Raw genomic sequence first — 12343 nt, 5'->3', positions numbered from 1 at the left:
CTCATAAAGCCATGCTGATATGGTGTCATACATTTATTTTTATCAATATACTCCAAAATAGCATCTCTTAGAAAACCCTCAAACAATTTACATACAACAGAGGTTAAACTAACAGGCCTACAATTTCCGGGGTCACCTTTTGTCCCCTTTTTAAATATTGGCACCACATTTGCCATGCGCCAGTCCTGGGGGACAGTCCCTGTTACTATAGAGTCCATGACTATCAAAAATCTGTCTATTACATTACTTAATTTCTTTAGAACACGGGGGTGTATGCCATCTGGACCTGGCGATTTGTCTATATTGATATTTTTTTGTAGGCAGCACTGTACTTCTTCCCGGGTTAGACAGGTGACCTGTAAAGGGGAGTTTACCTTATCTCGCTGTATTTCAGGGGTGTCAACATTTACGGCCATGACTGTATATCCAGATTGGTTACTGTACTAGGGAATATTTATTAGGAAATCTGAAGGAGCGTATTTTTTACTTATACAAACAAATCCTGAATTAAAAATATAATTATATTCCCCCAAACAAATACATTTTTAAAAGAAAAAAAAATTTGTGAGTGTCACCCAGCAATTTACGCTATGGTCAGCTTCATGCAATTTTGCATGAAAGCATTTGTTAAATAGTATACAAATTAATGATTGTGTGTAAAAGTTTACCTCAAGCAGATAATAAGTTGCACATCTTCTAAAACTTCTGTTCAAGATGTGCATACATACACGTATGCCTGTGTCTAGGAAAACATTTCTTCACATAATCACAAGAAGTGAAGATAACAAAAACCATCTGTGATCCAGGTGAAAGCGATAAGATGTGTAATTGCTCATCTCCTTATTACCCCTTTCAGAGAGCATTCACACCACGTTTTAGCAATATGGCAGCCAGATCGTCAGGAGAACTTAAAAAAGGTTGCTCCTGTATCTCTGCTGGACCCAAACCTTACGCCATTCACATTAATGAGCTTGACAGAGTCAGCAAATGACTCTCATTTTTGGACCGTATGCGGTTTAGTTGACGGACTGAAAACCGTGTTTAGTCAGGCAACAAAACTGATAAGGTCCAAAATGAGCTGTCAGGAGTCACAGGGATACGGCAGTGGCCAGTTTTAAATTCTCCTGCAGGATCCTACTACCATATTGCCAAAATGTGGTGTGAATGCACCCTTAGTAGAAAAAACACCACCTAACACACGCAACGTATTTATTTATTTTAATGCTGCTACATGATAAAATGCAGTTTAGTCAGTTGGAACTTGATCCAGCAAGAATTCAGTTCTGAAACTGAATATTTAAACAGAAATTACAACATTTAAGCCCGAAAGGACAGAATATATATATATATATATATATTTTTTTTTTTTGCACTATAGTTTTTTTTCCCTCTTTGACTTCTTAAAGCCATAACACTTAAATTTCCTCCTACAGACCTACATAAAGGGTTCCTTCGGCGCCACCAATTGTACTTTGTTTTGACATCAATCAAAAACATTATTATTTTTAGGGAAAAATTAAAAATAAACCTGCCATTTTGCACATTTTCGGGACTTCTGTTTCTACGCAGTTCACTTTTCTGTAAATATCACACGTTAATCGTCCATACGATTACAATTATATTCAATTCATATAGGTTTTGTTTTATTTTACTACTTTTACATATTTTTTGGGACAAAATAAGTATGCTTAAAATTGTTCTCTTCTGACCCCTGTAGCTCTTATTCTTGAGAATACGGGGATCTGTAGTTTTTATCTGTACCATTTTAGTTTTGAAGAGAATTTTTATAAATTTTTTCTGGTACATGAATTGGACTTTGGTATTTTTTTCACATTTACACAATTGACCGTGTGGTTTAATTAACGTTATATTTGGACATTTATGCATGAGGTGATGCCACATACACTTATTAGGGAAGAGGCTTACTTACATTTAGTTTTTTATTTTTTACCCTTTTTTTTTTTAAGTCCCCACAGGGGACTATTACATGCAATCTTTAGATTGCATACACTGAACATTGCTGTGCTAGTGTTATCAACGCTCTATTGCTCCAGGCTGCCATGGCTTTCTAGAGCATTAAAGCGCCAAATGGATGGCCAGGAGGCAGGTAAGGATCCTTCCACAGTCCTCTCAGCTAAGACCCCACAGTGCCCCGGTCAGCTACTCTGAACTACGTAAGTCTGATTTTTCCTGTTTTAGATGCCACAGTAAACTTTGGCGTCTAAAAGGTTAAGGCCGGACATAGCACTCACAGGGTATGAAGCCTGCTCAGTTCCTGAGTGCGCTTCATGTAAAAGAAGCAGGACTAGGGCATACATGTATGCTCGGTGTACTTAAAGGGGTACTTCGGAAGAAAACAAATGTTTTTAAATCAACTGGTGCCAGAAAGTTTAACAGATTTGTAAATTACTTGCACTCTATAATATTACCAGTTTATTTGTTGTTTTGTTATCTACATAAAACTCAAAATATAAATAAAAAAAAATCTCAACCCTTTCAGTACTTATTAGCTTATGTATACAACAGAGAAAGTTGTGAAGTTCTTTCCAATCTGACCACAGTGCTCTCTGATGACACCTCAGTTCGTGTCAAACTTCCCAGAGTGGAAACAAATCCCCATAGCAAACCTCACCAGCTCTGGGCAGTTCCTGACATGGACAGAGGTGTCAGCAGAGAGCACTGTAGTCAGACTGGAAAAAACTTCACAACTTCCTCTGGAGCATACAGCAGCAGATAAGTACTGGAACGGTTAAGATTTTTAAATAGAAGTAATTTAAAAATCTGCATAACTTTCTGGAACTAGTTGATTTAAAAACATTTGTTTTCCACCGAAGTACCCTTTTAAGGGCCTTAAGGACTTATTTTAGCATTTTCGTTTTTTCCTCCTCACCTTCTAAAAATCATAACTCTTATATTTTTATCCACACATGAGTAGGAGGGCTTGTTTTTTGCGTGACCAGTTGTAATTGTTAATGACATTACTTATTTTACCATAAAATGTATGGCTTAATAAAAAACAAAATACTATCTGTGTGCGTTAATTTAAAAAGAAAACAGCAATTTTGCCAATTTTGGAAGGTTTTGTTTTCATGCTGTAAAATTTACGATTAAAATACCGTATTTATCGGGGTATACCACGCACCGGCCTATAACACGCACCCTCATTTTACTAAGGATAAAATGGTAAAATGAGGGTGCGTGTGTGCGCGTGTATACCCCGATATACCCCCAGGAAAGGCAGGGGGAGAGAGGCCGTCGCTGCCCGCTTCTCTCCCCCTGCCTTTCCTGGGGTCTAGAGCGCTGCTGTCAGCCCTTTTCACCCCCTGGTTATCGGCGCCGCTGCCCGTTCTGTCCCCCTGACTATCGGTGCCGGCGCCGATAGCCAGGGGGAGAGAAGGGGCAGCGGCACCCATTGCCGGCGCCGCTGCCTCCCCCCATCCCCGGTGGCATAATTACCTGAGTCGGGTCCGCGCTGCTGCAGGCCTCCGTCGTGCGTCCCCAGCGTCGTTGCTATGCACGGCGCGGCGCACTGACGTAATGCGCCGCGCCGTTCATCGCATAGCAACGACGCCGGGGACGCACGACGGAGGCCTGCAGCAGCGCGGACCCGACTCAGGTAATTATGCCACCGGGGATGGGGGGAGGCAACGGGGCAGTGGCGCCGGCAATGGGTGCCGCTGCCCCTTCTCTCCCCCTGGCTGTCGGCTCCGCTTCTCTCCCCTTGGCTATCGGCGCCGGCACCGATAGTCAGGGGACAGAACGGGCAGCAGCGCCGATAACCAGGGGGTGAGAAGGGCCGGCAGCAGGGCTCTAGACCCCAGGAAAGGCAGGGGGAGAGAAGCGGGCAGCGACGGCCTCTATCCCCCTGCCTTTCCTGGGGGTGTATCGGCGTATAACACGCACACAGACTTTAGGCTAAAAATTTTAGCCTAAAAAGTGCGTGTTATACGCCGATAAATACGGTAATACTCATGAATATTTACTTTTCTATTATTGTGCAGCTTTAAAAAAAATATATTTTTAACCAAATTAGTATGTTTAAAATCCATCTATTTTGACAACCTATAACTTTTAAATTTTTCCATATAAGCGGCCATATGAGGGCTAATTATTTGTGCCATGATCTGTACTTTTTATTGATACCACATTTGTGCATATAAAACTTATGATACATTTTTTATAATTTTTTGGGGGAATATGATGTGACAAAAAAGCAGCAATTTTGGATTTTTTTTTTTAATGTTTACGCCGTTCACCATACAGGATTAACAACATTATATTTTGATAGTTTCGACATTTACGCACATGGCCATACCAAATATGTTTGTAAATTTATTTATTTATTTTACACTTTTTAGGGGTAAAAAATTTTTTTTTATATTTTTATTGGGGGGAGGGGATTTTTTACTTTGTCTGCCATTATGGATGATCGGATGCCCGCGGCAGCACCACGAACAATCCGCTCATGTCTGCTATGACCGGCAAGTCCCTGGCTGCTGATAGCCAATTTACGTCCTACGTCTTTAAGGGGTAAAAAAAAATAAAAAAAATAACACAACAACAATGTGGGTGACACTAACCTCATAATGTGAGCTCTAGCCCTTATGACTTGAACACTGAAATATGAGACACACAGTATTATGGGGGAGATTTATCAAAACCTGTCCAGAGAAAAAGTTGCTGAGTTGCCCACAGCAACCAATTAGATTACTTCTTTCATTTTTAACAAGGCCTCTGCAAAATGAAAGAAGCGATCTGATTGGTTGCTATGGGCAACTCAGCAACTTTTCCTCTGAACAGGTTTTGATAAATCTCCCGCTATGTCCTTGCAATGCAATTTTCTTTACTTGCATGTCCAAGTAATGCGAGAGCCTGTGGTCACGTTAGTGCTCCCTCTCTACACCCAAAAAAGCAATGCCAGCGGTCTGCTAAAATAGCACTAGGACGTGAGATTGAAGGAAATTAAATTTTCATCTGGGGCAGGCATTACACGACATATTGAGGAGACAGCAATAGAGCAACGGGGGGGGGGGGGGGGGGGCACAACTTTGAACCTACTGGACCAATCCAAGTGACACATCATTTTACTCCTGTTAATTTGCATTATAAATTCAGTGTATTGTGTTTAGTTAGAGCTGGGCGGTATGACCAAAAATGTGTATCACGTCATGGCGGTTCTACGGTAATTAACTACGGTATTCTACGGTATTCATCCCCCCGCCGCATCATGTGACCCATGGGCGCTGCTTCTCTTCCCCATACAAACCCCCCCGATTTATCAGCCCATCGCTGCGCTGTCCCCCACATCGGGGAACAAATCATATGTCACTCGCGAACGCTGCTTCTCTCCCCCCACACACAAATATTTATCAGCCACTGCGCTGTACTGTACTATCCTGAATATTGTGCCCGGGCTGCAAAAATAAACAAAATAAACTTTAACTCACCTTCCGACATTCCCCTTTATAGGCCTCACAGTCCCTTCGCTGCGATCCCGGGGATGGGAACCTCACAGAGCCATCAGCCTATCACTGGCCGCAGTGATGTTCCGCCTCGGGCGGTGATAGGCTGAGCCCACTGTCATATAAGGACAGTGCGCACAGCCTATCACCGGCCGAGGTGGGACATCGCTGCGGCCAGTGATAGGCTGATGGCTCTGTGACTTTCCCATCCCCAGGACCGCAGCGGAGGGACTGTGAGGCCGGTAACGGGAAATGTTAGAAGGTGAGTTATAGTTTATTTTGTTTATTTTTGCGCCCGGGCACAGGATACAGGATATTACAGTACAGCGCAGCGGCTAATAATTATTTGGGGGGGAGAGGAGAAGAGAAGCAGCGCTTGCGAGTGACATATGATTAGTTCCCTGATGTGGGGGACAGCGCAGCGCTGGGCTGATAATTCATTGGGGGAGGGGGGGAGAAGCAGAACAGTGCCTGCTGGGGACAGCCGTTGTGGCTGATAGATCATTCATTCGAGGGAGGGGGAAGGGCCCAACCGGTATTTCGGTATGGGAAAAATTTATATGGTGCAGGAAGAAAATTTCGGTATTCCGTATGAACCGGTATACCGCCCAGCACTAGGTTTAGTGTGGGTAAATAGGCTGTCATTTTCCCTTTAAAGATATGACTAAACAGTACAAAATTAGAATTCAAATTACTGCTGTCTAAAATACAATATAGGTACAAAAAAAAAAAAATTGCTATAAGAAAGGAAGAAAAACATTTTGAGTTATGTAGGTCACAAAAACACTGATGCAAACAAAGTCACTTAAAACTGTGCTTACCACCTGAAGGTGCATAGAGAGGTTCTCATTATCAGTCTGATCATCCTGCTCAGAGGAGTCAGTTTCTTCAACCTGTTGTAGTTCCAGCTCCGATGGGAGGAGAGCATTCAGGTATGGAATGGAGAGAGGACGAGCAGCAATCACTAAGGATATGGCAAGAAGCAAACATAACACAAGAATCAAGACAAAGGACTTAGAGATTATGTAGAAAAGGTATTCTAAATAATTGCTTTTAATCAGTTATCTACTGAATAGGTGATAAACATTAGATCAGTGGAGGGTCAACTGCTGAAACACAGTAATCTTAAGAGGACAGGAGGACAGAAAAACAGCAAAGTGCCTTTGGTTGTTTCTGTGACTTGGGATCCATCTAGTGCCTTAGAGACACACAGATGATTGCACTAGAAGATGAATTAAAGAGAACACGTGGTCACTCATAAAACATGAGTTAGTGTAGCATTTCTATAGCTTAGGGAGGGCCTGATCATATACCCTTTAATAGCATGTCGATCAGATTTATGAAAAAGTAAAACATTTGATATTAACCTCTTCCAGCCCCAGGATGCATGCATACGTCCCAGTTGCTGACATGTTCACGAAACTGGACATATGCATATGTCCAAGCAATCTCCTGCACCACCCGATGCGCTGCAGATTGGCGGCGGGATCCAGCTGTTAATCACAGTCAGCGTCCCGCTGTAGTTGCTTAGACTGTGATTGCGCTAGTCTCGGCAGTATTAACATGTCGTGATAAGTCCTGATCACAACATCTATGGGATTGACAGAGGGAGGGAGCATCCCCTGTTCCCCAGCTGTGACCCCGCCATGCAATTACGGGGTCCTCTTGGTAGTTGTGGAAACAGGGGGCCAGCTGATGGCCTCCTGTCTGCCTAGTACGGCAGCCTGTGATGTTAGGCCAAAGGCTGCTTCGCACAGGCTAAGTGTCAGGTAATCCAGACTGCCCCGTTCCCAATAAAGCCCTGTATTATACCCCCCCCCCCCCAAATAAAAAAAAGAAAACACCCATAGCTACACATAAGGCATAGGCATTGCCCCTTTTGTAATGACTTAAATAATAAAACGATAATGTTACTAATTCTGCATGGTTAACACATTAAAAGGAAAAAAATTAAGAAATAAAGAAATAAAGAAAACACAAGAACCACAAATTTTGGTTCAAAATGTGGAATAAAAAAAGATCAAAAGCTAGCATGTATCGCAAAAATGGTACCATAAAAATAAATAAAAAAGTACAGCTCATCTTGCAAAAAATAAGCACAATGGTAGTGCCCAAAAATAGAAAAGTCAGAACATGGCAACACAAAAAAGGGGATAATAAAAAGGATTTTGTTGTGAAAAAAAAAAAAGCTATATAAATTGGGTATCACCCACAGAATAAAGAATACTTCATTTTTACTGCACATGAAACACAATTAAAAAATTATTTTAAAAAGACAGAAAACTTTCCAATTTTTTTTTTTTTTAGATATTTTGGGTTTTTTCATAAAAAATGCTACATGTATTAACAAAGACTCACCACTGATATAAAGTACAATATGTCACAAAAAAACTATCACAGAATCGAATCGCCAGTAAAAGCATGTTAAAAGTTATTACCACTTAAAGAGACAGAAAAATTGGGCTCAGTCATTAACCGCTTAACGACAACGGACGTAAATGTACGTCATGGTGCCGTGGTACTTAACGCACCATGATGTACATTTATGTTCTGCCATGACCGCGAGCACCGTTCCATGCGCGGCAGTACCCGCCAGTAACGCCAGTGATCGCGCGGATGTCCGCCATTAACCCCTCAGATGCCGTGATCAATACAGATCACGGCATCTGCAGCAGTGCGGTACTTTAACCCCTTAAGGACTCAGGGTTTTTCCGTTTTTGCACTTTCGTTTTTTCCTCCTTACCTTTTAAAAATCATAACCCTTTCAATTTTCCACCTAAAAATCCATATTAAGGCTTATTTTTTGCGTTGCCAATTCTACTTTGCAGTGACATTAGTCATTTTACCCAAAAGTGCATGGCGAAACGGAAAAAAAAATCATTGTGCGACAAAATCGAAAAAAACGCCATTTTGTAAATTTGGGGGGCTTCCGTTTCTACGCAGTGCATATTTCGGTAAAAATGACACCTTATCATTATTCTGTAGGTCCATTCGGTTAAAATGATACCCTATTTATATAGGTTTGATTTTGTCGCACTTCTGGAAAAAATCATAACTACATGCAGGAAAATTTATACGTTTAAAAATGTCCTCTTCTGACCCCTATAACTTTTTTATTTTTCCACGTACAGGGCGGTATGAGGACTAATTTTTTGCGCCGTGATCTGAAGTTTTTATCGGTATGATTTTTGTTTTGATCGGACTTTTTGACCAAAATACGGTTTTTTGGACTTTGGAATTTTTTTGCGCGTACGCCATTGACCGTGCGGTTTAATTAATGATATATTTTTATAGTTCGGACATTTACGCACTCGGCGATACCACATGTTTATTTATTTATTTTTTTACACTGTTTTATTTTTTTTTATGGGAAAAGGGGGGTGATTCAAACTTTTATTAGGGAAGGGGTTAAATGACCTTTATTAGCACTTTTTTTTAAATTTTTTTTTGCAGTGTTATAGGTCCCATAGGGACCTATAACACTGCACACACTGATCTCCTATGCTGATCACTGGCGTGTATTAACACGCCTGTGATCAGCATTATCGGCTGGATCTCAGGCACGGAGCAGTCATTCGTCGATCGGACACCGAGGAGGCAGGTAAGGGCAATCCCGGTGTCCGGTCAGCTGTTCGGGACGCCGCGATTTCACCGCGGCGGTCCCGAACAGCCCGACTGAGTAGCCGGGTCACTTTCAGTTTCACTTTAGAAGCGGCGGTCAGCTTTGACTGCCGCTTCTAAAGGGTTAATACCGCACATCGCCGCGGTCGGCGATGTGTGGTATTAGCCACGGGTCCCGGCCGTTGATGAGCGCCGGGACCGATGCGATATGATGCAGTATCAGGGTTAAATGGATGATTGGATTGCCCGCATCGCTGCCGCAGCGATCCAATCATCCAGCATGGCAGCTGGAGGTCCCCTCACCTTGCTCCGGTTGTCTCCCGGGGCATATTTGGTATTTCCACGTGCGGAAAAGTCTTAACTATTAAAATATATTGTTTATGATCCCGTACGGTGAACGGCGTAAACGTAGAAAACTAAAAAAAAAAGTCCAAAATTGCTGTCATATTGTCACATTTTATTCCCAAAAAAATATATCAAAAATTTATAAAAAGTAAAACCTGGGCAAAAGTGGTACTGATAAAAAAAAACTACAGATCATAGCACAAAAAATGAGTCCTCACACCGCCTCATATACGGAAAAATTTGAAAGTTATAGGTGGTCAAAATAGGGCAATCTCAAAAATACTAATTTTGTTAAAATGGTTTGAGATTTTTTTTAAGCGGTACAATTCTAGAAAAGCATATAACATGGGTATAATTTTAATTATATTGTCCCACAGAATAAAGAAAACATGTAATTTTTACCGGAAAGTGTACAGCGTGAAAACAAAACATTCCAAAAATTTGCTAAATTGCGGTTTTCTTTTCAATTTTCCACATTAATATTTGTTTGGTTGCGCCATACATTTTATGGTAAAATAAGTGATGTAATTACAAAGTACAATTGGTGACACAAAAAACAAGCCCCCATATGGGTCTGTGGATGGAAATATAAGAGAGTTATGATTTTTAGAAGGCGAGGAGGAAAAAAAGAAAATGCAAAAACAAAATTGGTCTGGTCCTTAAGGTTACTTTTTTTTTTTAATGAACTGGTGACAGAAAGTTAAACAGATTTGTAAATTACTTCTATTAAAAAATCTTAATCCTTCCGGTACTTATTAGCTGCTGAATATTACAGAGTAGTATGGGCGAGTATCTGGTAAATGTAGGATCTGTGTTACTAGTTTATAGTATAATAGGAAGTACACATATATCATAAAACATTACTTTTTATTGGTAGTGCAATAAAATGAACAGACAATACTTACCCAAGTAGAATTAAGGATAATAGCAGTTGGCCATGTGTCTAGGCCCACCTCTGCTTACCTATAGAGACTGACCCTGCTGGTCAACAGACCCCCTACCTATTAAAGGAGTAGTCCAGTGGTGAGCAACTTATCCTCTATCCTAAGGGTAGGGGATAAGTTGCAGATCGCGGGGGTCCGACCGCTGGGGCCCCCTGCGATCTCCTGTACGTGGCCCCGACAGCCCGCGGGAAGGGGGCGTGTCGACCTCCGCACGAGGCGGCGGCCGACATGCCCCTCAATACAACTCTATGGCAGAGCCGAAGCGCTGCCTTCGGCAATCTCCGGCTCTGCCATTGAGATGTATTGAGGGGGCGTGTCGGCCGCCGCTTCGAGCGGGGGTCGACACCCGCTATCTGGGCGGAGAGCCGGGCCCCGTACAGAGAGATCGCAGGGGGCCCCAGCGGTCGGACCCCCGGCGATCTCAAACTTATCCCCTATCCTTAGGATAGGGGATACGTTTTTCACCACTGGACTACCCCTTTAAGGCCTTCCTACAGAGAGCCAGCCCGCATCCACCTATCTCACCCTATATCTTAAGATGGGAGGGAGGTAGGTGCAGAGGACTGATAACGCTGTGGTAGATATCTGGTTGACAATACCTCCCTATATCACCGTGTGAGTCAAGTACATACAAAACAGTTGATACAATTGTCACATAAATCAAATAGGTATAAGCATGATAAAATTACATCCAAGGCGTTTTGTTGTGTCTGTTACTGTGCGGCACAACTCATCAGGGAAATTATACATAGAGAAGTAGCGGCACAGAGAGGATGAGCGCCTCTATCTCTTCTCCCACATCAGTGTAAGGCTAGTTATGAAGCAAGGAGGTATATGATGTACTTCATCAGTCTCCTGCCATAAGGAGAAGTTATATGTATATGTCCATCAGAGCCTTTTTATCTAGGTAGTCCATAGAGGTACAAATAGAGTATGAAAATAAGATGATAATAATGTAAGGTTGTGTAATAGGTAGGATAGATAGAAAGAGATGTATTTTACCCCTAAAATATATAACATACCAATATCTGGGTTGGCTTTTGGTGAGATGACATATATAAGAGTTGGCAAATTATGCACACAGGCTCCCTATGGCTGTTCCTCTGAGCTGGTGGTAAAATGTTGAATTGAACACAAAGAAATTATGCGTCAATATGAATTTGAGGAGATTTACCACAAATTCATTATGTGGTTTTTGATATCTACTTTGGGTATTCAGGAAATATTCCATTGCCTCTAGGCCCACTTTGTGTGGGATAGATGTATATAAGGCCTCGACATCTATTGAGGCCAGATACCATGTTGGTTCCACCTCGAGTCCTTCCAGTTTTAGGAGTAAATCCGTTGTATCCCGCAGGTACGGAGGCAAAGACATCACAAAGTTTCCCTTTGCTTCCCTGGCGCTCTGGTGATCATATACACACAATATGCTATTCTTATTTCCATATAGGTACGGTGCATAATTGGCGAACTCTTATATATCGTTGAGTATATGTCATCTCACCAAAAGCCAACCCAGATATTGGTATGTTATATATTTTCAGGGGTAAAATACATCTCTTTCCATCTATCCTACCTATTACATTACTTTACATTATCATCATCTTATTTTCATACTCTATTTGTACCTCTATGGACTACCTAGATAAAAAGGCTCTGATGGACATATACATATAACTTCTCCTTATGGCAGGAGACCGATGAAGTACATCATATACCTCCTTGCTTCATAACTAGCCTTACACTGATGTGCCGCATAACTAGCCTTACATCCTCTCTGTGCCGCTACTTCTCTATGTATAATTTCCCTGATGAGTTGTGCCGCACAGTGACACAACGAAATGCCTTGGATGTAATTTTATCATGCTTATACCTATTTGATTTATGTGACAATTGTATCAACTGTTTTGTATGTACTTGACTCACACGGTGATATAGGGAGTTATTGTCAAACAGATCTCTCCCACAGCG

General features: G+C 41.7%; 1 protein-coding gene across 6 annotated transcripts in view; it reads right to left on the bottom strand.

Annotated features, from left to right (window-relative positions):
• The window catches only part of TAF8 (TATA-box binding protein associated factor 8), a 35647-nt gene that overhangs the window by 13286 nt on the left and 10018 nt on the right, over window positions 1-12343 (bottom strand). For 5 of the 6 annotated variants that reach the window (XM_056557801.1, XM_056557796.1, XM_056557800.1 and 2 more), the window contains one exon: window positions 6284-6426. In XM_056557801.1, coding sequence (XP_056413776.1) covers window positions 6284-6426 — 143 coding nt within the window. The remainder of the gene's footprint in view (window positions 1-6283; window positions 6427-12343) is intronic. The other variant, XM_056557799.1, reaches the window with a different exon arrangement.

This window comes from Hyla sarda, chromosome 2, assembly GCF_029499605.1.
Source record: "Hyla sarda isolate aHylSar1 chromosome 2, aHylSar1.hap1, whole genome shotgun sequence".
NCBI lineage: Eukaryota > Metazoa > Chordata > Amphibia > Anura > Hylidae > Hyla > Hyla sarda.
This window is presented reverse-complemented; position numbering and strand designations above follow the sequence as displayed.